The 27,143-nt window shown below is 41.9% G+C and overlaps 1 protein-coding gene and 1 long non-coding RNA gene across 6 annotated transcripts in view; one reads left to right on the top strand and one right to left on the bottom strand.

Annotated features, from left to right (window-relative positions):
- The window catches only part of LOC137634912 (uncharacterized), a 135,771-nt gene that overhangs the window by 97,336 nt on the left and 11,292 nt on the right, over window positions 1-27,143 (top strand). For all 4 annotated transcript variants that reach the window (XM_068367459.1, XM_068367462.1, XM_068367458.1 and 1 more), the window contains 5 exons: window positions 3,426-3,561; window positions 3,722-3,874; window positions 5,342-5,503; window positions 15,795-15,877; window positions 22,115-22,328. In XM_068367459.1, coding sequence (XP_068223560.1) covers window positions 3,426-3,561; window positions 3,722-3,874; window positions 5,342-5,503; window positions 15,795-15,877; window positions 22,115-22,328 — 748 coding nt within the window. The remainder of the gene's footprint in view (window positions 1-3,425; window positions 3,562-3,721; window positions 3,875-5,341; window positions 5,504-15,794; window positions 15,878-22,114; window positions 22,329-27,143) is intronic.
- LOC137634913 (uncharacterized) overlaps window positions 16,842-27,143 on the bottom strand; it is a 38,453-nt gene continuing 28,151 nt past the window's right edge. Inside the window, exon 3 of one of the 2 annotated variants that reach the window (XR_011042583.1) lies at window positions 16,842-17,191. This is a non-coding gene — a long non-coding RNA (uncharacterized lncRNA). Of the gene's footprint in view, window positions 17,192-22,337; window positions 22,961-27,143 lie in introns of those variants that run through there. The other variant, XR_011042582.1, reaches the window with a different exon arrangement.

The raw sequence follows: 27,143 nt of genomic DNA, 5'->3' as shown, positions 1-27,143 counted from the left end.
CCCTAGAATGCATCCAGAGCATGCTGAGAAGGAACCGATGCTCAGTCAGGTAGTGGATGAGTCTAACAGGGACACTTTCATCGCTGGCCCTGTTCATCGTGTTAGGGAGACTCCACCTCCCCCCCCTTCAGTATCATCTAGCTGCTCACTGGATAAAGGACATGACGCTAGAGACGGTCTCAGTTCCTGTTTCCGAAGAGAGGAGGTCTTCTCTCGCGTGGTGTAAGAACAGCTTTCTTCTCAAGGAAGTCTACCTTTGGCTGTTCAGAAACACGACCGCCGTCTCCTCTCGGACGCATCAGACACGGGCTGGGGTGCGACTTTGGACGGACAAGAATGCTCGGGAACATGGAATCAGGAGCAAAGGACACTTCACATCAATTGCAAGGAGTTGTTGGCGGTTATTCTGGCCTTGATAAACTTCAAGTCCCTCCAGCTTAACAAAGTGGTGGAGGTGGACTCTGACAACACCACAGCCCTGGCTTACATCTTCAAGCAGGGAGGGACTCTTTCGTGGAAGTTGTTCTAGATCGCAAGGGACCTACTCATCTGGTCTAAAGATCGAAAGCTAACTGGTAACGAGGTTCATTCAGGGCGGTATGAATGTCATGGCAGATCACCTCAGACGGAAGGGTCAGGTCATCCCCACAGAGTGGACCCTTCTCAAGAATGTTTGCAACAGACTTTGGGCCCTGTGGGGTCAGCCAACCATAGATCTGTTCACTACCTCGATAACCTAGAGACTCCTGTTGTATTGTTCTCCGATTCCAGACCCAGCAGCAGTTCACGTGGATGCTTTTCTGCTGGATTGGTTCCATCTCGACCTGTATGCATTCCCGCCGTTCAAGATTGTCAACAGGGTACTTCAGAAGTTCTCCTCTCACAAAGGGACACGGCTGACGTTGGTTGGCTCCGCTCTGGTCCGCGAGAGAATGGTTCTTAGAGGTACTGCAATGGCTGGTCGACATTCCCAGGACTCTTCCTCTAGGAGTGAACCTTCTAAGTCTACCTCACGTAAAGAAGGTACACCCAATCCTCCACGCTCTTCGTCTGACTGCCTTCAGACTTTCGAAAGACTCTCAAGAGCTAGGGGCTTTTCGAAGGAGGCAGCCAGAGCGATTGCCAAAGCAAGGAGAACATCCACTCTCAGAATCTATCAGTCTCAAGGGGAAGTCTTCCGTAGCTGGTACAAGACCAATGCAGTTTCCTCAACCAGTACCACTGTAACCCAGATTGCTGACTTCCTGTTATATCTAAGGAAAGTAAGATCCCTTTCAGCTCCTACGATCAAGGGTTACAGAAGTATGTTGGCAGCGGTTTTCCGCCACAGAGGCTTGGATCTTTCCACCAACAAAGATCTACAGGACCTCCCTAGGTCTTTTGAGACCTCAAAGGAACGTCGGTTGTCCACTCCAGGCTGGAATCTAGACGTGGTCCTAAGGTTCCTTATGTCATCAAGATTTGAACCTCTCCAATCAGCCTCTTTTTAGGACCTCACATTAAAAACTCTTTTCCTCGTGTGCTTGACAACAGCTAAAAGAGTAAGTGAGATCCACGCCTTCAGCAGGATCATTGTTTTCACATCTGAAACGGCTACATGTTCCTTGCAGCTCGGTTTTTGCTAAACGAGCTTCCTTCACGTCCTTGGCCTAAGTCGTTCGAGATCCCAAGCCTGTCCAACTTGGTGGGGAATGATCTGAAGAGAGTACTTTGCCCAGTTAGAGCTCTTAGGTACTATCTAAAAAGGTCTTAACCTTTACAAGGACAATCAGAAGCCTTATAGTGTGCTATCAAGAAACCTTCTTTTCCAAGTTCTAAGAACTCAGTTTCTTACTATTCAGGCTTCTGATTAGAGAAACACATTCTCATCTGAAGGAAGAAGACCTTGCTTTGCTGAAGGTAAGGACACATGAAGTGGGAGCTGTGGCTACTTCAGTGGCCTTCAAACAGAACCATTCTCTGCAGAGTGTTATGGATGCAACCTATTGGAGAAGCAAGTCAGTGTTCGCATCATTCTATCTCAAAGATGTCCAGTCTCTTTACGAGTACTGCTACACCCTGGGACCATTCGTAGCAACGAATGCAGTAGTAGGCGAGGGCTCAGCCACTACATTCCCATAATCCCATAACCTTTTAACCTTTCTCTTGAATACTTTTTATGGGTTGTACGGTCGGCTAAGAAGCCTTCCACATCCTTGTTGATTTGGCGGGTGGTCAATTCTTTCTTGAGAAGCGCCGAGGTTAAAGGTTGTGATGAGGTCCTTTAGTATGGGTTGCAGCCCTGTATACTTTAGCACCTTTGAGTTGATTCAGCCTCCCAAGAGGAACGCTGCGCTCAGTAAGGAAGACGATCTTATTAAAGGCAGAGTAACGGTTCAAGTCGACTTCCTTACCAGGTACTTATTATTTCATTGTTATTGTGGATAACTGATTATATGAAATACGGGATACTTAGCTATCCTTTAGTCTTGTACACTGGTTTTTCACCCACCCCCCTGGGTGTGAATCAGCTACATGATTATCGGGTAAGTTTAATATTGAAAAATGTTATTTTTATTAGTAAAATAAATTTTTGAATATACTTACCCGATAATCATGATTTAATCGACCCTCCCTTCCTCCCCATAGAGAACCAGTGGACCGAGGAATAATTGAGGAGGTGTCAACAAGAAGTACTTGAGTACCTGGCCACAGGTGGCGCTGGTAAGTACACCCCCTTCTAGTATTGTGATAGCTGGCGTATCCCTCCATAGAATTCTGTCGGGCAACGGAGTTGACAGCTACATGATTATCGGGTAAGTATATTCAAAAATTTATTTTACTAATAAAAATAACATTATGACAGAAGTCATGTCTCAAAAGAAGCAAACCGATATTTTCTTTACATTTTTGTATAACATAAGGTCTTAGTTTTATATCTTTTGGTGGCTATCGTGGAATTATTACGCAGTCACCTAATCACTTCACAATGAATATAAAACCTTTTTTTCAATATAGAATCACAGTGCTTTACTATTACTTTGAGTAAAATGTTATAAAAAAAAAAAATTCTGAAAAATAATTCTATAATCCCTTCTTACTGTATTGAATAGAAAGAATTTTTCAGTTGTTAATAGTGAAATAATTTACAATACGAAATAAAGCAAACCTTTTAAAAATTTATTCTTTAATCAGAAGCAAAATAAATAAACATGGGAATATAGGTTATCTTAGCATGAGTGTGTATATATATCCAATGGTGACAAAGCTCTGTATAGCTACTGACTGCAGATCTGCTGACTCGTAGTGAAGGGGTTAAGGGTTGTACTTTTTTCCATTTAGATTTTGGCTGATGGTGCTTTTTACTTTTTTTTCAATTGTATGCTCACCAGCAATCCACAAAGAAATAATATGATAGCCTAATATAGTGTTCATCCATCATACAGATGTTCAGTTGACCACTGTAGATTTCGATTTGCTTCCGAGGAAAATGTTAAAATTCATGAAAAATGCCATAGACAACCAGAAAGTGGTGAAGGGAAGGTTTTTATCTGCTGTGAATGCTCTGAAAAGTTTTTGAAGGTTAGTATAATTTGTGACTTCATTTTATGGATTATGAATTTTAAAGTCTTATGCTTTTATATTGCAACCAATGAAAAGAAACTTGTAGCACCGTAGTGGCTTGTATGACTGTTACATACCAGTATTAGTTATAAATAGTTATTCTAATTTTCCATTGCAGTGGGGTTTGTGTCAAATTCATCTTTGGAAAGTACATGGCATTGACGTTGATCTTCTTACGTGTGGAATATGTCTTACCCACAAAACGGATTGTGAACAAAAGCTCATTATTCACCAGAAAATTCATTCTGATGTTCGGGAATATGTTTGTAGAGTAAGTTACACCATGTTTTACTATAGATTAAGCTAGATGTATGTGAGTTGTGTACTATTGCATATTCTATATCTATAATGGTTTACAATTAATTTTCCATTAAGTTTTCAGTTGAGTGGTTTACTCCCATTTTGTGGAAATAAGAGTATTTTAAGAGGATGACAAATTTAAAAGTAATTTGTATTTTTCCTAACTGTACAAACCTGAAGTTCTTTACTAGGAGTAACTCAACATAGCTGGGTGTTCATAGCCATAAAAAAAAACTTGAGTGAGGTGGCAGTCAACCTCCCGGCAAGCAGGGGTAGCGGGAGAGGCTCCCGCTGAGACCGCACACTCACTCTCTCAACCACTTTTGACTGCGTGTAAGACTTACTAGGTGAAGGTGATGATGGGACAAGTATGTGTGAAAACTTCAGGTTTGTAGTTAGAAAAAATACAAATGACTTTCAAATTTATTTATTCCGACAGAAATACAAACCATCGTTCTTTACTAGGAGACTCAACAGTGGTTGGTGAATGTCCACTCATCCGGCTAAACACTTAACTGGGATTGATTTAAGTAATTGTGAGACCTTAGTCCCAACACCTAGTGAACCTGTAGGTTTGAAATACCTTAGAGTTCAACAGCCTGATCAGTAATGGTCAGTGAATGGGAAACACCACTACAATTAAAGTTTCAGAAATTTAAGGTCTAGCTTATTGTTACGTTCAACTATTGTACACGACGTGGATTATGCAAAATCTACTCATAAAGTTTACGTAACAATAGCAAAACATTAACAGCAAATGAAAATGATAGCCAGCATACAAAAAAATGTGAAAATATTTAAGATTCAACATAAGTATTAACAGCATTATACAAAATCCACTGAATATGCATGGCACATCAAATTAATTAATATATATAAGTTCTTACAAAAAAGTAGGTCTTAAGTTGACTTCATAAACTTCTACGCATTGAGGGACAGACGACGTTGCTTTAGTTTCCGATATAAAAAATTAATATGAAGGGAACCCAGCTTCTGATGTTGAACAGAGGAATTTTTAAACTTCTTTATCTTCTCCAATATAAATCCTTGCAAGTTCATAACAAATTCCAAGTCACACTGGATGTAGTTGAAAAGTCTCCACTCACGAGTAGTGTTTAGTCAGGTCTCTCCTTCTCTCATCTGTCACCTGTCCTTTATATACGAGGGACCAATACTCCCAAATGTTCCTGACAGACTTCTTGTTGGCACCGAAGGATTATCTAAAACTCTCATTTCAGAACACAACAATATTTCAGTCATAAATTACATTAACATATATAAAAATGAATAGTTTTACTGTATTTTTACATTAACATATTGGAAATAAAATGAATCGTTTTACTTTGACATATATACACACATAGTATATATAGTTAGATGTGTATATGTGTGCTTTATATATGTATATATTGTACAGTATATCAAAAATATTTTTCAGGTTTGCAACAAGGCTTTTCGTCAGCATGCCCAACTCTTGAATCATGAAGTAATTCATATAAGTAATTCTGAAGATCATCCTCAGTGGCATCAAAAGGCATTCTGCACTGAATGTAAGAAATGGTTTGTGGATAGACAGATCCTTAAAAAACACATGGATAATGTAAGTTGATTTTTATGAGATTAGTCATCTAACTTTCTACTCTTGAAAAATATATTTGAAAGAATTCCATGCAAACCTATAACTTATAAATAACCATATTATAAACACAAAGATGTTCTAGAAGTGCTGATCTTTGATGCAAACATGCAGCTTATGTCCTAAGACTCGGGTAGATATAGCCATTGCTCATACATCTGATACATTTTATGAGAAATAGCTCGACGGGGGAGGTTGAAACTTTTGTTATATTTATTATGTAATTTTGTTTTTAAAAAACTAAAATGGCATATGATGAGGTGAGAGTAAGAGAAACTGGTAATTTAGAGGAGGAGTGGAAGTTAGTAAAAGAAAATTTTGTTGGGATTGCAAGTGATGTATGTGGTAAGAAGGTTGTTGGAGGCAGCATGAGGAAGGGCAGTGAATGGTGGAATGAAGGAGTGAAGGTGAAAGTGGAAGAGAAAAAGAGGGCTTTTGAAGAATGGCTGCAGAGTAATAGTATAGAGAAGTATGAAAAATATAGAGAGAAAAAGGTGGAAGTAAAGCGCAAGGTACGTGAGGCAAAGAGGGCAGCTGACCTGAGGTGGGGTCAGGGATTGGGTCAGTCATATGAAGAGAATAAGAAGAAGTTTTGGAAAGAAGTGAAGAGAGTAAGGAAGGCTGGCGCAAGAATTGAAGAGACAGTGAAAGATGGAAATGGAAGGTTGTTAAAAGGAGAGGAGGCAAGGAAAAGGTGGGCGGAATATTTTGAAAGTTTGCTGAATGTTGAGGATAATAGGGAGGCAGATATAATTGCTGTTCCAGGTGTTGAGGTGCCAGTGATGGGAGATGAGAATGAGAGAGAGATAACAATAGATGAAGTGAGGAGAGCACTAGATGAAACGAGAGTAGGAAAAGCATCTGGTATGGATGGTGTGAAAGCTGAGATGTTGAAGGAAGGGGGTGTGACTGTACTTGAATGGTTGGTGAGATTGTTTAATATGTGTTTTGTGTTGTCAATGGTACCAGTAGATTGGGTTTGTGCATGTATTGTACCACTATATAAGGGTAAGGGAGATGTGCATGAGTGTTGTAATTCAAGAGGTATTAGTTTGTTGAGTGTAGTTGGAAAAGTGTATGGTGGAGTATTGATTAATAGGATTAAGGATAAAACAGAGAATGCAATCTTGGAAGTACAGGGTGGTTTTAGAAGAGGTAGGGATTGTATGAATCAGATTTTTACAGTTAGGCAGATATGCGAGAAATATTTAGCAAAAGGTAAGGAGGTGTATGTTGCGTTTATGGATCTGGAGAAAGCATATGATAGAGTTGATAGGGAAGCAATGTGGAATGTGATGAGGTTATATGGAGTTGGTGGAAGGTTGTTGCAAGCAGTGAAAAGTTTATACGAAGGTAGTAAAGCATGTGTTAGAATAGGAAATGAAGTGAGTGATTGGTTTCCGGTGAGAGTGGGGCTGAGACAGGGATGTGTGATGTCGCCGTGGTTGTTTAACTTGTATGTTGATGGAGTGGTGAGAGAGGTGAATGCTCGAGTGCTTGGACGAGGATTAAAACTGGTAGGCGAGAATGATCATGAATGGGAGGTAAATCAGTTGTTGTTTGCGGATGATACTGTACTGGTAGCAGACACAGAAGAGAAGCTTGACCGACTAGTGACAGAATTTGGAAGGGTGTGTGAGAGAAGGAAATTGAGAGTCAATGTGGGTAAGAGTAAGGTTATGAGATGTACGAGAAGGGAAGGTGGTGCAAGGTTGAATGTCATGTTGAATGGAGAGTTACTTGAGGAGGTGGATCAGTTTAAGTACTTGGGGTCTGTTGTTGCAGCAAATGGTGGAGTGGAAGCAGATGTACGTCAGAGAGTGAATGAAGGTTGCAAAGTGTTGGGGGCAGTTAAGGGAGTAGTAAAAAATAGAGGGTTGGGCATGAATGTAAAGAGAGTTCTGTATGAGAAAGTGATTGTACCAACTGTGATGTATGGATCGGAGTCGTGGGGAATGAAAGTGAGGGAGAGACAGAAATTGAATGTGTTTGAGATGAAGTGTCTAAGGAGTATGGCTGGTGTATCTCGAGTAGATAGGGTTAGGAACAAAGTGGTGAGGGAGAGAACGGGTGTAAGAAATGAGTTAGCGGCTAGAGTGGATATGAATGTGTTGAGGTGGTTTGGCCATGTTGAGAGAATGGAAAGTGGTTGTCTGCTAAAGAAGGTGATGAATGCAAGAGTTGATGGGAGAAGTACAAGAGGAAGGCCAAGGTTTGGGTGGATGGATGGTGTGAAGAAAGCTCTGGGTGATAGGAGGATAGATGTGAGAGAGGCAAGAGAGCGTGCTAGAAATAGGAATGAATGGCGAGCGATTGTGACGCAGTTCCAGTAGGCCCTGCTGCTTCCTCCGGTGCCTTAGATGACCGCGGAGGTAGCAGCAGTAGGGGAGTCAGCATTATGAAGCTTCATCTGTGGTGGAAATGTGGGAGGTTGGGCTGTGGCACCCTAGCAGTACCAGCTGAACTCGGTTGAGTCCCTGATTAGGCTGAAGGAACATAGAGAGTAGAGGTCCCCTTTTTGTTTTGTTTCGTTGTTGGTGTCGGCTACCCCCCAAAATTGGGGGAAGTGCCTTGGTATATTGATTGATTGATTGACACAAATGCAAACCCACGGCCTTTAATACAAATATGCTTTCAGCGATGCTGGATTTGTCTTGATAAAACTTTAATGAGGCGGCAATAGTTACTGTCAGGGGGCGGCAAAGCCCCTCCCACCCAACAGGCCACAGAGCTCTTACTTAATTTTCAGGTGCCATAGAGTACAGATGTACTCCTGTTGTCTACAAATGGCTGTTTTAATACTTAAATAATTTCCAAATTATTGTGTGAGGGAAGAAGAGAGGTATTGCATTTGTCTGTGTAAAATTCCGATTTCCACTTTCTTGTTCCAGTTGGACACCATTCCTGTTTGTTGTATATTCTATCACATTTGTGGCCATATGACGACAACAATATGTTCCAAAGGAGATTGGTAATCCTTATACATCAATGGGTCCTGTCGGAGGAAGAAAGTTAAAGCTGCCGATTGTGAAAGCAGAATGGAGGCTTCTTTCTTTCAGTGCCTTCTAATTCATGGTGAGGCGCTAAGACAGATTACCTGCTTGTGATATCTCCTCATGGAGTTCTTGTAACCTCTTCCCCTTAGGAGGAGAACTTTCAAGTTCCGTCTCCTCTTCTGGAAACTTGGAGGAGAGAATGGGAGATTTTTCACTGGTTCATTTTCATCTATTCACGCACTACTGGTTTGGATAGATCTTTTCCCCTAATTGGATGAAGTAGTCCAGACTGTTCAATAGGAGTTGAGTTCAAGTGATTCCTACCATTGCTCTTCCCATGAAAGAGTGCTGCTTCAGGAGGCCCCTTCACATGCCTAACTGAAGATGAAGAGAAGACATCAACTTGTTTGCGCACCCTCACTAGTTCTTGCTCACCCAAGAGCCCTCTCCAGAATCCCATTTCTCACCACAGAGATGGGAGACATAAAATGCTTGAACCTGCCGATACATGCTCACCTGTTAGTGCACATTCCTTTGATCCTGAAGACTTACCTACACATGTGTACTTACTCATCTAAGTGTATGAGCTCTCCAGTTCGCATGAATTCATCCAAGCCTGAATATTTATCTACAAGCGTCCCCTTCCCTTTTGGCGTGGCTTCTTCAGTTAGTACACACTTATATTATCATGAACACTCGTCTACATGTGTGCCCTCACCTCCATCCTTACCCTCATTTGAGAAAGCACATTCACCTTGTCATAGGCCAGAAACTTAATTTAGAGTTCTTCATTTGCCAGCGTGTCCTAGACGCATCATAAGACTTTCACTAGATGACTTTGCATAAGACCCCCAAACAATCATTCTGGAATTTATGGGAATATCTGCATAAAGATTTGAAAGAATATACCATTTCTATTGCTAGACAACTGCTATTTAATCCTAACAATTTAAACTTACACTTATTTAGCGATGATAGTAACAAGGCATATGGTTGAGTAGCATATGTAGTGCAGAGGGTATTTCTAATCTCATATATGCCAAAGCGAGGATTGCTTCGTTGTAAAATCTATCCGTACCCAAACTAGAATTAACTGCTGCTTTGTTATCAGCTAGGTTAGCAAGATTCATTTTAGAAACTTGATAGTAAAGTAACTATTAATTGACTGATTTATAATAAACCACAAATGGTATATGTACAGGAGAGGGTGGATGAAATACACTTTTTGTTGCCAAAGGCAATGTTTACTTATATTAATACTAAGGAGATTCCTAGTGATTTAGCAATACGAGGTGTATCAGACAGTATATTTAAAAACTTTTTCCCTTTGGTGGGAGGGTCTATCATGGCAGAAGGATAGGGATTCTGGGCCTTTGAAGTTATATCTAGAAGACTCTAATCAGGTAGGAACTAATGCGATGTGTATTACTGATGATATACATGTTTTTCATGTTGAATTAGACATAGGTTAATGAATGATTCGGAGAAGATTTAGTTCATTTTGGTAATTTGTTTGTACCTTGGCATGGATGTTGAAATATAAGAGATAATATTGGGAAACCAGCTTTAGAAAGAAAGCTGCATGAACTTTCTCTGGAAGAGGAGAAAGGAGCACCATCTCATTTTTGAGACTTTTACAAAGGATTGAATTTGCTAAAGGATACATTTCCTAAGGAAAATGCAAAACTAAGAAATTGCATCTGGTGTATCAGTTAAATCTTTATTTAGATAGGGGACTGGTTCATTGTGAAAGATGTCTTGCAATGGCAGAACTACCTGCTGAGACCAGATTTCTGTTGTAGAATAATTGTGATACTCATAAGGGAGGCTCATAAGGCTGTTGCGCACATGGGCATGAATGCCATGGTAATAGAGATAAAAGGGAATTACTGTATTGGATTCAAGAGATAAGACAGTGATTGTAAAGTTTGGATGCATGTGTTATTTGTTAAAGGGTTGCAGGGTGCAAATAAGTCATGCAAAGCTCCCGGAGTGCCATTGCTTCCTAAATTTAGAGTTAAGTGTAAGGAACCTTTTAGTGTTACCAGTATAGATTACACAGGAGCAATGATGGTAAGGATTAAGCATAATCAGACAGGGAAGGTATATATAATTTTATTCACTTGTCCAGGTTCTAAGGCCATACACATGGAACTAGTTAATAATCTGTCTTGTCATACATTCTTGGTAGCATTTCATAAGTTTTGTAAAACGAGAAGTTTTCCTTCCATTTCTGATGGGGATAAGTGAGTGGCATGTAGGCTAGTCCATTGGCAAGCTGGCTGACTGGTACCCTATGGAGTTACTAAAAGCCAGTTTAACCAGACATCCAGTATGGTATCCCATTTTTGAAAATGCTTGCTGATATTTGTATGTTGTAGCTTTTTTGTGTTGGAGGGATTTTAAGTTTTTGCATAGTGTTGTATTGTAAAAGTCACCAAATTTGCATATTGTGGCAAATATGAAGTTAGTATTTACTCAAGTTATGTTTCTGTCTTGCAAATATTTGACTCAAAACGTTCTGAAAGCCAGAAGAAAACTGATGAACGAACCCTGGCCATTACATCACGTGAATTGGTAGCTGCTGAAGCACACTACCACACATCATGCTACTGTATCTAGAATACACAAGACAGCCCAGAATAACTTCCCACCAGTAAGGATCATGGAGACAATGACAAAGCATACACTATCTGAGTCATATGCTTACCAACAGCTCTGATGTAATCGACAGCTCTTTGACTACATCAGACGAGAATTGATCACCAAACACCAAATAGCATACATGACAAACTTAACAAAGAAGCTTGTGTCATTTATGCACGCTGACGGAGTAACTGATATCAAGGTACATACTAAGAAGCACATACGATGCAGACTTGAATCAGAACTTGGACCGTGCATAAAGATCATCCATGGAAATAATAACAGACTCCTGGTCATTCCAGACATTATCACTTTCGAGGTACTTTCTAGAGAAAACATGACACAGAGAAAATCTTGACCTATTTTCATCTCATAATCAGAGTATGGAACATGCCATAACCAAATCTGTGGTCATTCTTAGAAATGTCATTAAGGCAGAGCAACATAAACAACCATGGGCCCCTCACCTAGATGAGTTTGATAAGCAATATGTCAGCACACCAGATCTTTTGCAGATGTTTTTGACCACTTCTGACTGAACGCAAAGGTTCTGAGGCAACTACAACTCGGACACAAAAGCTAGTTTGGTCGTTTTTCACAAGATCTTATGTATAGAGTTACCATGGGGCAGCTCAAGACATCAAAGCACATTTTATTTCCATGGGGTGTGAAGACTCTTACAGGAAGTGTTGAGATCATAAAGATTCTGAACTGTTTTGGCTATGGAGTATCATACTCAACACTGGAAGAAATAGACAGCACTTTGTCTGCAGGAACAGGATCAGCAATCTGGATTGGGGTCTTGTTACCGACACAAACACATATTGGCGCTCCAACAGTACTAGCATATGACATCATAGATAGACAAGAAGAAACTCTCAGTGGAGTGGGAACATACCATTGCGTGAATGGAATCATCGTTCAGCCGTAGTTTTCGACAGTTCTTCCACGCCCTCGCCATACAGTCATACAAAAGGACAAGAAACGATCACTTCCTGCAATAGCACCTATTCGACCACACCATGATTGCAGTGAAAGGAAATCCCCATCTGCTATAACTCCAGATCATCCTGTGGATGCACAGAAGGAGGCCACTTAAGCCAAGAACAAAAACCTTTCATGGTTATTAGTGCGGATGAGTAACATGACAAACGAGCTCAAGGACAGGCTTTAACATTCTGACAAGTGACAGCGTAGACATAAATCCCCTTGCAAATCATATGTTAACTATGCGCCACATTTGAACAGATAAAGAAAATAATGACTGCTCTCAATCTCCTAGATGTCATCTGCATTTTATATCAATCCCTGAAGTCCAAAGCAGCGAAGGTCGTCTGGCAGAATCAGGAAGCCTTCCAGAAATGGGTACCTTTCACCACACAATATACACTCCTGTCCATTCTGGGTAACCGGTTTGGAGAAGCTGGAGTCATTGCAAAAGGGTCAATCAACAGTGTGATTGAAGGTCGACAGTACACCCGAGGTGTTCGACTCCACAAGATCATTTATGAAGTACTGATGCGTGTAATGTGGAAAAGTTTCCAAAGTGGATAGAAGAACATCACACAAACAACCTGCCAGCTCTTTGATGCCTGATAAACCTTACTACTGAAGTATATACCCAAACTAACAACCAAACTTTGTCTGTGCTCCTGGATGACACATCTACAAAGAAAATCATTGTCCGTTTTGCAGAAAATCAAGAAGAACTTCAAAACACCTGTGGACCACTGGCATCATTCTGGATGTCCTATCTGGATCTTGTGGAAATTCTGCTAGCTCGCATTCTTGCCTCCAGCAAAGGCAACTGGGTACTGAAACTTCATGGAATACGCAGCATGCTTCCTTGGTGTTTTGCTTATGACAGGCAAAATTATGCCTGCTACCTATCGATATACCATGCTCAAATGACGAAACTCTAGGAAGATCATTCTGTGAGTTACCAACACCTTTTGGAAGGCAGATTCTCCATTCAGCTCAATGAGAACAACACATTTGGACATATCTCAGTCAACCAAACAGTGGAAGAGACTGTCAATCGTAACATACAGACACTTGGTAGGACAAGATATTTTAGCTTGAAGTCAACAGCAGTATCACAATACTACCTGACTGTGGAACATCGAAGCACATGCATACGACAAATGCGTGCTTTGGCTGAACTCAAAGATCATTGTCTCTACCTTACACACCTAGTAGCATCTAGCATTCAGAAGGATGAACGTGATGTCCACTCTGTAATTGAAGTGCTGGAAAGTAAGTGGATCAACCCTTTCGAACTGCCTTCCGATGAACTGATGAGCATATCATCTGGTATCATAGCACCCAAAAGTGTTGCAAGCGATCTCCTCACGACTCAAGATCAGGAAGAGAAGGCATACCAGGAGTTTGTTGATTCAAGACTCAAAAAAGGCACTGCTTTCTATAACCCATTGAAAAAGTTGCAACTGAAGTCATTTGACAGTGAAAGAAAAAGCAAAACCTAAATCTGGAAACAAAATAACTGTCTTGAAAGCTGATTACCAACTGTTCTTTCGAATGCTGCTGATAGCAAGTAGCCGGAAAATGCACATGAAAGAACTTCTCCGGCATCCTCTCGGACCTGTACTGTGGTCGTTGAAAAAAAACAAAAAAACACGAGTGACTTCAGATGAACACATTGACTTACCTTCAGCTGTGATCACCGATGGCATGGGAATTGTACACAAAATGCAAGGAGACCAGATTACATTCTTAAGAGTTGCCTGGGCGCCTTCTCGAAACTGTACTGCAAACATCGGCATCAAGTTCTCGAATCGATGTAGTGTTTGACGGTTACAGTGTTTCGTCGATCAAAACAGCTGAAAGAACAGAAAGAGGGGCAGACAGAGGAATATAATTCTCGTAAATCATTCCTGGTCACAAAATTTGAAATTGGCGCCGCCTACTTGCATTCCCTGAGAGCAAAGCCAAACTGACCAACTTCTTTTCCACCGATTGGCAAGAGAATCAAGAAAGACGGGACCAACTCCAAGAAAAGGTGATTTTAGTAACTTTTGAGGAACGATGCTCCAAGATAACATCCAATCCAGTGTCAGAAGTTGATGAATTGAAATGCATGCATGATGAAGCTGACACACACTTGTTACATGCTCAACACGCAGCTGAGTCTGGATAAAAGTTGGTGTCCTGATTGCAGAGGACACAAATGTCATGATCATCTCCCTTGCCTTATGCAGAAATGGCAGATGTCATGATCATCTCTCTTGTTTTATGCAGAAACGGTTAATAAATGCGCAAGAGATGTGGAACGAAAAACTGATCAAGACTGATCAGTATCAACAAACTTGCTGCAAGCCTGGGTCATGATATATGCAACGCCTTAATAGGTCTCCATGCATTCACAGGACAGGCTGTGATTCAGTCCGTGCTTTTGCTGATCGAGGATAACTCAAAGGATTGAAACTCCTGCAACAGAACCAGAATTTCCAGAATGCATTCAGTACACTTGGTGAACATTGGCATGTGACTGATGAATTATTTGATGCCCTGCAGGAGTTCACATGCAATCTATATGCAGCCAGAATAAAAAATTAGTTGCATAAATGAACTTCCTTATCAGCTCTGGCGAACAAAGAAAGGATCAGTAGATTCGGGTCATTTACCTTCTTGCAAGGACAGCCTTCGACAACACTCGCTCAGAGCCAACTACCAGAGTTCCGTCTGGTGACGCAGTTGGTTCCTTTTCCAGATGTACCATATTCACAAGATGGCCATGGTTGGTGCACACAAGACAGTGGTAAGCTTGAAGTACAATGGTTAACAGGCTCTCCTGTACCTCAAGTCATCTTAGACTTCATCTCGTGCAAATGTGGGAAAAACTGTCAGGTTCCGAAGTGTCAGTGGACTCCCATGCACAGAAGAGTGTAAGCTGCAAACCTGTACAAACATGAAAAAAAAGTGACACATCTATGGATTCTGATGACGATCTGGATGAGGATGACTCCTGAAAACAAAATACAAATTATGTACATGATGCCAGAAATTAATTAAAAGATCATAACTTTTTAACAATCAACTGTTACAAATTCTCTAGTGAAAGGCCTATATTATTACATACAATAGGATTAATATTGAACAAAAACAACAATAACAGCAATAAAGTGTACTGCAAATCATAATTTGCCCAAGTGTTCAGAGAAATACTATATTCAATTATAAGATTCACAGGCATCTTCAGTTACACAAAAACTATTTTAGAAAAAAAACGTTATTTTTATATTAAAGCAGAGATCTAGGCGACACAAAAAAAGACATTTTCTGGGCTGTGCTGCTTGGCTGAAATCTAAATCTCACAAACCTTCAACTTGTAGAATGATTAATTGATAACAATGAAACCAGTAATTTTTTTCAATTTTCTGAAGAAAATACTGGTTTTGTAATAAGCAAACATGATTTTCTTTTATAGAAAGCATTTGATTTTTTTCCCTATTTATGAATAGTATGGTACACTATTTTTTTCCCTATTTATGAATAGTATGGAACACCGTGTGTGCACGAAAGCCATTTGTCGAGTTAAAGGGAATTTTTCCAATTACAGCATACTTTAATAAATGTTCTTTTTCTCCTTGCAGATTCACTTAAAGGTAAAACGCCACAGCTGTCCACATTGCCCCTACAAATGCATAAGGAAATATGATTTGGGACTGCATTTAAGGTACAATAGCTACTTTATTTTTCTTTCTACTTATTTAACTGTATTACTTCAGCTTTCCAAATCCTACACTTTGTATGACTTTTGTCTCTCATTTCTCTATCCTTTAATGGTACAGGTAATCATAATTCAGTACAGTATTAACATTAGATTTTTGCCTTTTTAAAAAATGAAAATTATAAAGTTTATTTATTTGGTTCCATATAATTTTATTTTAGAAAACTAATATCTGCTGTTGCCAATAGTAAATGGTATTGAAAAGTGAGTTTGGCCATTTTGTATTCATACTTCAAGAAATAATTCCATACTTTACATTTTTGAGATTGTGCAATATGTAGTATGTATGTATGTGGTTAGCTGTATGAAACTGTGTGTACATAATAGATTTAATAGTAATATTGTGATCGTCGTCGTCGGTGCCCACTCATGTCCGAGTATTGGGTTCTGTCGTTAGCCATCAGCCTCCTATCTATGAAAAGATGAAGAAGGGTGGAGGAAACGACAGAATGCCAGTAGCTGGGTATATTGTTTTGGGTGGTCGTGGCTTTGCAACAGCCACGCTCACACACTTGGCCCACATCGTTTTCACCGCGGCTCAAGACATATGAGACAGGCGGCTTCTCCGATGTTGGTTGCATCGGGCTGCCGGGTTCTTGTTATGTCAAGGCCCGCCTTGTTGCCTGCCCGACAGGCATTGCCCTCTTCTGCCGGTGCTGGGAAGCTCCGCCGTTGGGGTCTTGTTTGGTTTGATTTTGGAGTTTTCCTTCTCCTAGCCTTTGCCTATCTTAAAATAAAGGAGAAGGCCTATAGGGGTCCAGTCTTGGTCTGGTCTCTCAGAACTGGCCTTAGCGGTATGGTTGAGCCTGCCAGGGTGGATAAACTACCCCACCGCCATTGCCCAGCCCATCATTGAGACACTCAAGCCCCTCTACTGCAGCAAAGTGCTGGACCATCAGAGGGGAATATTATGATAGATAGATGAATAATAGAATGATCTGTAGTCCATAGCCATTATAAAGCATATGGTACACTACACATCATTTACTGATGATAAGTATGATGATGATAAAAGTAAACTAATTTTTATATTCTTATTTCTTTTCATTACTTAACTGGAATTTATGGTCCTATTACTTTTAAAGCAAGAACGCTTTTACCTTGAATATATAAATCACATTAACCACCATTTGGTACTTTAAAAGATTCCCCCGTGACACGATACAGTATTGTTCAGTCTTTTTGCTAGGTTGTCCTACTGCTTACTCTAATACTTCAGTATTTTGAGCCGATACAGATGTTAGTTGTGACCGGGAACCACTAAAAGTGAAGAAAAGAGGAGGAGATCCTATGAAATCCAGTTTTCATGTTTTTTATTTAGTATAATTCTGTGTCTGTAATTCATAGAATTGACTAACACATGATCTTGAATGCATGGATAGTTGTACATGTAATTCAACCATCTGGGGATCCAATGACGTAATTCAGCGGTATTAAATTTTTTCATCAAAGTTACCCAACGATGCGATTGTGCATCTTCCAAAATTTATTTCACAGAAATATTTGCTAAAACTCACTGTGTCATGCAAGGAACACAAAATTTGTATCTTAGTGAGGCCAGGTGCTACTCGAAAATGTGTACAGAAAATAGATAGCAACAGTGCATGCTTGTGTACAAGCGTCAGGAGCTGTCATAATAAACTTCTTTCCTACAGCCTACTGGTGGTGGTCATGAAGTGTTCTTGCATTTTATATTTATAACAGGTGATTTCTACACAATTTCCATATAAAATAAAACCCTCCAACATAAATATTATTTGTTCTGTAACTGGAATATGAACCTACGCTATTTCTAAGGGGTATTACTTTCGGCGAAGCTGAAAGGACGAGCCATTAAAATTTAGCGAGGGCTAACTACCCATCCCGCTAGTTAGCGAGGGGGGGGGAGAGTAGTTTGCTGCCCCTTCCACTCATACACTTGTGATTGAGCTCACTTTGCTTTTGGCTCAGATGGTGGATGGTCATTGCCACTCTTCATCCTCACCAAATATTGGACTGCCATTAATGCTTTTTGTGCTTTTTCTTTTTCAGTGTGTGTTGACTTCTGCCGACCATGCGTACCTTCCCTGGACTTGAGGGCGGGCACTGTGGTACCTTCATATCTGCCGAGGACACTGATCCTCGCACCCTTTGTCCCTTCTGCAGAGGTCAACGGTGCAGTGATAACAAGTGTAGCGAGTGTCAGGGGTCTGCCTCCCAGTGGGAAAGGTTTGGACGATGGCGGAAGAAGTCTAAGTGGAATTCTTCTCCTTCTAAGGTTTCTTCAAAGCAGAAGAAACCCAGGACATCATCTGCTTCCCGACATTCCTCCAAAGCTCCTGCTCATTCGTTCTCTTCCGAGAGAAGATCGAGTAGTAGCAGAGGCCCTTTCCCTTTAACACCTGGTCAACCTCAGTCCTCAAGAGACGGTGTTGCTACCTCCCCCCCCTAAAGGACGCATACTTCCAGATCCCAATCCATCCGTCTTCAAGGAAGTACTTAAGATTAAGCTTAGACAACAGGAAATACCAGTTTAAGGTACTGTGCTTCAATCTTTCCACAGCACCCTAAGTCTTCACCAGAGTGTTCGCCCTAGTGTCATCTTGGGCACACAGGATAGGCATCTGTCTCTGTTATCTGGATGACTGGCTAATCCTAGCAGACTCGGTGTCAACCCTTTTTAAACACTGAGACAAACTTCTGAGGCTTTGTCAAGATCTGGGGATCATGTTAAATCTCAAGAAGTCCTCCCTGCTGCCCAAGTAAAGACTGGTGTACCTATCCATAATTATAGACACCAATCTCCACAAAGCCTTCCAATCAGATAACGATAATGAGGCTGAGAAAGGTCGCAAGACCCTTTCTCAGACGAGAAGAACTTCCAGTGGCTACGTCTCGTTAGCCACCTATCATATCTGGCGCGTCTAGTTCCCACGGCCACTTCAACATTCGATCTCTCCAGTGGTGACTGGAGTCCAGGTGGAATCAAGCCTTCAACTCCCCGGACACCCTGATCCCCATGGGACCAGCAGAACAGACGGTCTTCGAATGGTGGCTGTCAGACGAGAATCTGCGAAAGGGAGTAGATCTTCATGTCCTCCCCCCTGATTTACTGCTGTTCTCAGACGCTTCAAAAAAAAAAAGGGTGGGGTACTCACGTGATGCACCACACGATCTCAGCCCTCTGGTCAGTCAGAAAAATACCTCCACATAAATCTCCTAGAAATGGTCATTTTTCTGGACCTACTACAGTTCCATCAGTTTCTGGCGGGCCATTTTGTGATGGTGATGAGCAAAGCCACAGTAGTGGCTTACATCAACTAGCGAGGAGGTACTTTTTCGCAGCCCCTATCCCATCTAGCAGGAGAGATACTGAGGTGGGCCGAGATTCACTTGATACCACTCGGCACGCTTCTTTTCAGGCAAGAGGAATATGCTCACCGACAACCTGAGCAGGTCATCTCAGATAGTGAGTACTGAGTGGTCTTTGGATCATCTAGTAGCCAACAAAGTCCAGCCTTTGTGGGGTTCGCCGACAGTGGATCTCTTTTCAATGGCCCTGATCTTCAGGCCCCCATTGCACTGTTCCCCAGTCCCAGACCCCAAGGCCCTCTGGCAAGATGTATTCCAGCAACGGTGGGACAACATCGACGTCTACGTCTTTCCCCCCGTTCTGTCTGATGAGGAGGATGCTCAACAAGGCCAGAACATCATTCAACCTCTCAATGACCCTCATAGCCCTGCTATGGCATCATGCGGAATTGTTTCGGACCTTCCGTAACTCCTCACGGAGTCTCCAAGAGAACTTCTTCCATGACACAATCTACTCAGACAACCACATCCCAGCATCTTCCACAAAGCCGTAGCTTCGCGACGACTTCACGTGTGAAGACTATCCAGTATCTCTTCACTAAGAGGATTTTCGCAATAAGTTACGAACAGGATGTCTGGATACCTGCGGAAGTCATCAGCAGCAGTCTACCAGGCAAAGTTGAACATCTTCCGTGGTTGGTGTCGAGGAAGGGGTATCTCTCCTCTCGATGTCACTATTCCAGCAATAGCGGAGTTCCTCGTGTATTTGCGTGAAGAATGCGCCTTTCAGTCTCAGCGTTAAAAGGCTATGGCTTAGCCTTAGACTGAATGGAAGGGACATTTCCTTAACGCAAGAACTTTCCCTACTCATACGAAGTTAAAAAACTTACCTGTCCTCAGTCCAAAGTGGGACCTCCCCCATGGAACGTGGTTCGAGTTCTCAGGTCTCTGAAGAGACCTCCCTATGAACCAACAGGTCACCATCTGACTTGGAAGACGGTGTTCCTGCTAGCTTTGGCTTCGGCCAAACGGGTCAGTGAACTTCATGGTCTCTCATACGACATCGTCCATTCGAGGGGATAGGGAGAGGTATCGTTCCGATTCGTCCCCGAGTTTGTTGCCAAGACTCGGAATCCAGGGGTGGCGGAACCCTGATACGACTCCTTCCGGATTTCGAGTCTCCACTCCGTAACTGATGACCCTAATCATCTCTTACTCTCGCTATTCGTCAGCACAGGGAGGAACAAGAGGAGGGTCATCAAGAATACCGTCTCTGCTTGGATTCACAGGGTCATAGACCATGCTCTGAATCCAGACCCTCCTCCTTCACTTTGCCCCCAGAGCCCATGATCTCAGGGGCGTAGCTACGTCCTTGGCCTTCAAAAGAAACTTTTCAGTGACGCAGGTTCTACAGGCTGAGGTGTGGAAATGTCAATATACATTCACAGCCCACTACCAGCAAGGCGAGACACAGGAGGCTCAATATGTTCTCCATCAGCCCTGTGGTGGCTGCACAACAGCTGGTATAATACCTCAAGCTCTTTATTAGACAAGTAGCAGAAGGTTGAGGGTATTGTTACCCGGTTTTAGTCTGAGTGAATGAAAAGGTATGACTGGCTCTTATTCTTATTTTAAGAACGGTAAAAACATTAAAATAAATGTATCTTATATAAACTATAGAAACTTTAACATAACAAGATGAGAAATTAGATAGAATAGTGGGCCTGCGTGTACCCTCCAGCAAGAGAACTATAACCCAAGACAATGGAAGACCATGGTACAGAGGCTATGGCACTACCCAAGACCAGAGAACAATGGTTTGATTTTGGAGTGTCCTTTTCCTAGGAGAGCTGCTTACCATAGCTAAATAGTCTCTTCTACCATAACCAAGAGGAAAGTATCCACTGACCAATTACAGTGCAGTAGTTAACCTCTTAGGTGAAGAATTGTTTGGTTATCTCATTGTTGTCAGGTTTATGAGGACAGAGGAGAATCAGTAAAGAATAGGCTAGACTAATTCGGTGTATGTGTAGGGAAAGGGAAAGTGAACCGTAACCAGAGAGAAGGATCCAATGTAGTACTGTCTGGCCAGTCATAGGAAATCATAACTCACTTGAACCGTAACCAGAGAGAAGGATCCAATGCAGTACTGTCTGGCCAGTCATAGGAACACACACACACACACACACACACACACACTCACACTCACACTCACACTCACACTCACTCTCACTCTCACTCTCACTCTCTCTCTCTCTCTCTCTCTCTCTCTCTGTGTGTGTATGGGTGTGTGTGTTGGGTATATAAAAATGATCTAAACTTAAAATCATGTGATGGTTGACGAACCACAACATCGTAGGTTTCTGACCTGTTGCCATGGGAATGTTGGCACTTCAATCTCCCACGATAGGATCCTAGTTACCTGTTGTGGGGAGGTCTTCCTGAAAAGTAAATACCTGGTTTTCATATTTTTAGTGAACCACACCTCGTAGTAACGGGGGACTTTGAGGAGGGAGAAGTCTAATAGGAAAGGGATCTCTGGTAGTGGTATCACTCGCCCCAGTTTTAATACCAACACCCTTTAGGGGTGAGCGAGCTGAATATATTTCTAGCATTCCCTGCAACTTTTTCTCTGGTATATTTAGCAGTATTTATACCTTTGAAATGGTGCTATAAGGAGCATTTCACTGGGCAACACAGGTTCCTCACCCAGAAATAGATTTTTCCTTCGTCAAAATCCCTTTTTTTCACATGCAGTATAAATGAGTATTGAAAAAATAAATTTCAGTATATATTTTGTAAGCTAGTAATTAGTTTTACAAATAAAATAGTACTTATGAAAATTAAAAAATCGTAAATTCTAATCTTAATTTCATTCTTATTCATTTTCAGAAAACATACAGGAGAAAAACCACATCAGTGTGAGTTGTGTGGGCATTGGTATAAAGATCCAACTACTGTACGCCGTCATAAATGGGTCCACTTTCTCATCAAACCCTTCAAGTGTCCCCATGTATCTTGTCAATATGAAAGTTCACGCTCACGTCATTTCAAAAACCACATTAATAAACACCACCCGAAAGAAACTTTATTATATAAATGTCAGGTACTGTTTAATTTAACAAGAAGTCTCAATTACTTGTCTATATTTTAAGTGTTTAAGCTTTCTTACTGTATAAGAATTTGCAATATGTACTACTGTATAGTAGAATTAGTTTATTCAGTCATGTAAATACAAACCAATGCTTTACATATCATAATCCTTTGGTATGAAGTGCACTGTCATATGCGTGCAGTACTGTATTTTTTATTTAGAACTATTGTACTAGAAAGGTGCTATACTAGGTAAAGATGGCATCTGTTTAATTATTATTATTATTATTATTATTATTATAAGCCAAACTGACACTCTAGTTGGTAAAGGAGAATGTTACACACTGGAGGAAATAAAGAAGTAAAAAATAAACTTTAAAAATATAATAAACTAAAACTTATGAAGATAAATAACTATACTGAATAAATAAGTAACGGATGAACTATAAAGTGATACTTTTGTCAGCCTGCTCAGCAAAAAGCACTTGCACCAAATTTGAACATCTGAAGTTCCAATGATTCATCAATTTCACAGTTTGATTACAGTACAAATAAAACTTTAAGAACACTGTATAGTATTGTGCCTTACAAATTAAGTGTCAGACATGACAGTTAATTGTAGTACATCTCAGTAGATGGTATAGTCTGGAAAGAACAAAAGGATGGTGAGAACTGGAAATATCTTATATAGCATGCACAGTAAACATCCACACCAGTAATGAGTAATTTGATAAAATGTTATTTTTATAATAAAATAAATTTTTGAATATACTTACCCGGTGATTATATAAGCTGCAACTCTGTTGCTCGACAGAAAACTCTACGTTAAAAATCCGCCAGCGATCGCTATGCAGGTAGGGGGTGTACATCAACAGCGCCATCTGTCGGGCAGGTACTCAGTACTCAATGTAAACACAGAACTCAATTTTCTCCTCGGTCCACTGGGTCTCTATTGGGGAGGAAGGGAAGGTCCTTTAATATATAATCACCGGGTAAGTATATTCAAAAATTTATTTTATTATAAAAATAACATTTTTCAATATTAAACTTAGCCGGTGATTATATAAGCTGAATCACACCCAGGGGGGTGGGTAGAGACCAGCAATAATTGTTTACATTATTATGAGCTAAGGATTTTTTATTTCATTTTAGCAGTTATTCAAAATAACAAACATAAAATAAATAAGTACCTGGTAAGGAAGTCGACTTGAACAATTACTCTGCCTTTTTAAGTACGTCTTCCTTACGGAGCCTCGCGATCCTCTTAGGATGCTGAGCGACCCCTAGGAGCTGAAGTATCAAGGGTTGCAACCCATACAACAGGACCTCATCAAAACCTCTAATCTAGGCGCTTCTCAAGAAATGACTTTGACCACCCGCCAAATCAAGTAGGATGCGAAAGGCTTCTTAGCCTTCCGGACAACCCAAAAACAATAATAAAACATTTCAAGAGAAAGATTAAAAAGGTTATGGAATTAGGGAATTGTAGTGGTTGAGCCCTCACCCACTACTGCACTCGTTGCTACAAATGGTCCCAGAGTGTAGCAGTTCTCGTAAAGAGACTGGACATTCTTAAGATAAAAAGACGCGAACACTGACTTGCTTTTCCAATAGGTTGCGTCGATTATACTTTGCAGAGATCTATTTTGTTTAAAGGCCACGGAAGTTGCGACAGCTCTAACTTCGTGTGTCCTTACCTTCAGCAAAGCTTGGTCTTCCTCATTCAGATGGGAATGAGCTTCTCGTATTAACAGTCTGATAATATAGGATAAAGCATTCTTTGACATAGGCAAAGATGGTTTCTTAACTGAACACCATAAAGCTTCAGACGGGCCTCGTAAAGGTTTAGTTCGTTTTAAATAGAACTTAAGAGCTCTTACACGGCATAAGACTCTTTCTAGTTCATTTCCAACCATACGATAAGTTTGGAATATCGAACGATATTGGCCAAGGCCGAGAAGGCAGCTCGTTTTTGGCTAGAAAACCAAGTTGTAGAACATGTAGCCGTTTCGGATGAGAATCCGATGTTCTTGGGATGAATCTCACTGACTCTTTTAGCGGTGGCTAAGCATACCAGGAAAAGTCTTTAAGGTGAGATCTTTCAGGGAGGCTGATTGTAGCGGTTCGAACCTGTCTGACATAAGGAATCTTAGTACCACGTCTAAATTCCAACCAGGTGTAACCAAACGACGCTCCTTCGTGGTCTCAAAAGACTTAAGGAGGTCCTGTAGATCTTTATTGTTGGAAAGATCTAAGCCTCTGTGACGGAAGACTGATGCCAACATGCTTCTGTAACCCTTGATAGTGGGAGCTGAAAGAGATCGTTCTTTCCTCAGATATAAGAGGAAGTCAGCTATTTGAGTTACAGAGGTACTGGTCGAGGATACGGATACTGACTTGCACCAGTTTCGGAAGATTTCCCACTTCGATTGGTAGACTCTAAGGGTGGATGTTCTCCTTGCTCTAGCAATCGCTCTGGCTGCCTCCTTCGAAAAGCTTCTAGCTCTCGAGAGTCTTTCGATAGTCTGAAGGCATTCAGACGAAGAGCGTGGAGGCCTTGGTGTACCTTCTTTACGTGTGGCTGACGTAGAAGGTCCACCCTTAGGGGAAGTGTTCTGGGAACGTCTACTAGCCATCGAAGTACCTCGGTGAACCATTCTCTCGCGGGCCAGAGGGAAGCAACTAGCGTCAACCTTGTCCCTTCGTGAGAGGCGAACATCTGCAGTACCTTGTTGACAATCTTGAACGGAGGGAATGCATATAGATCTAGATGTGACCAATCTAGGAGAAAGGCATCTATATGAACTGCTGCTGGGTCCGGGATTGGTGAGCAAAAAATTGGGAGCCTCTTGGTCATCGAGGTTGCGAAGAGATCTATGGTTGGCTGGCCCCAGGTGGCCCAAAGTCTCTTGCATACATCCTTGTGGAGGGTCCATTCTGTTGGAATTATTTGTCCCTTCCGACTGAGACAATCTGCCATGACATTCAAGTTGCCTTGGATGAACCTCGTTACTAGTGATATGTCTAGACCTTTTGACCAGGTGAGGAGGTCCCTTGCGATCTCGTACAACGTCAGAGAGTAGGTCCCTCCTTGCTTGGAGATGTACGCCAAAGCCGTGGTGTTGTCCGAGTTCACCTCCACCACTTTGCCTTGAAGGAGAGACCTGAAGCTTTTCCAGGCCAGACGTACTGCCAGTAGCTCCTTGCAGTTGAAATGCATTGTCCTTTGACTCGAGTTCCATATTCCCGAGCATTCCCGACCGTCTAATGTCGCACCCCAGCCTACGTCCGATGCGTCCGAGAAGAGAACGTGGTTGGGAGTCTGAACAGTCAGGGGAAGACCCTCTCTTAGGTTGATATAGTCCTTTCACCAAGTCAGACAAGACTTTATCTTTTCGGAAACCGGGATCGAGACCGCTTCTAGCGTCTTGTCCTTTTTCCAGTGAAAAGCTAGATGGTATAGAAGAGGACGGAGGTGTAGTCTTCCTAGTGACACAAATTGATCCACGGATGACAGCATCCCTACCAGACTCATCCACAGCCTGACTGAGCAGCGTTCCTTCTTCAGCATCTTCTGGATGGATAGCAGGGCTGGGGGCTGATCGTCTTGTTCAGCAACGTCCTCATCAGAGGGTTCCTCATCCGAAACTGATGAGGAAACGGCAACGGAGTGGGCAACGTCTGACTCGCTGAATCCGGTCGCACTGGTGGATGCGTGACGGAGCCGGACGCAATATCATGGAACTGCTGCACAGTCTGTGAACTGTCAACAACCATGGGTGCGCGAGGAAGCACAGCGTCAACCCGAAACTGTCTAGACCGTCTGGGTTGTGCAGTCAACACCCTACCGGGTTGCTGAGGTTGACGCACTGCGTCACAACAAGTCACCTCTGCTGGTTGTTGAACGTCCTGAACGTCAACAACCCCTCCGAGCGTCGCTTAACGTCACCGTGCGGCTGGCAACCCACACTGGGTCGCATCGGTGGAGGAACCACCTCAACTGGCAGACGCGAGTAGGTTACCTCAGCGTCAACAGGGCGCACAACCGACCGGTTGGAAGGTTGTTGGCCAGAAGGTTCTTCTCCGCATTTAAGTCCTCTATCAAGGACGCAAGCTTGGACTGCATGTCTTGCAGCAAAGCCCATTTAGGGTCTACGGGAGCAGGTGTGGCAACAGACGGGGTTAGCGACTGAGGCGGAACCGTTTACCATCCCTGAAAGCCTTGTTATGCGTGACATAATAGTACAGCAAAACTTCAAAGGCTCGACAACAGCTGAGAAGTTGACCTGTAAACAACTTGGAGCGTCTCCTGGCTAGGCGCCAGGGAGAGTCTACCAGAATTGAGAAGTCTATCTGGGCAGAGGCATGAACTCCCAAGCCGAGAACTTCTCTCGTGTCCTATCAGACTCTCGCTCTATAAACCAGTTTAAAAGAAGGGAAAGCAAAGGCTGTATCCCCCAAACTCCTCCTGGTGAAAAACCAGTCGCCTAGCCAACGTAACGCTCTCTAGGAGAGCGAGAGAGCACTAGCTTAAAAACAACGGCTTCGAAGTAGCTAGGCCTAGTGTAAGCTCTGACGTTTAGGCGAACGAGGAGCAGCAGTTACAAGATCCGGACGAAGATCCTTAAAAAAAAATCATCATGATTTAATTAAAGTCCATAGGAGGCTAAGCAGCTTAAGGCTCCTCTCCATCTGACAGAGTCCTCAAGGGAATATCAGTAGGAGGGAGAACAGCCACTTCCTCATCTACAGGAACCTTGTCCGATAAAAGCTGAGTCTCTCACTGGTGCATTAGTAGCGGACCAGAACGCAACGTCATGTAACTGCT

The sequence above is a fragment of the Palaemon carinicauda genome, chromosome 45 (assembly GCF_036898095.1).
Source record: "Palaemon carinicauda isolate YSFRI2023 chromosome 45, ASM3689809v2, whole genome shotgun sequence".
Lineage (NCBI taxonomy): Eukaryota > Metazoa > Arthropoda > Malacostraca > Decapoda > Palaemonidae > Palaemon > Palaemon carinicauda.
This window is presented reverse-complemented; position numbering and strand designations above follow the sequence as displayed.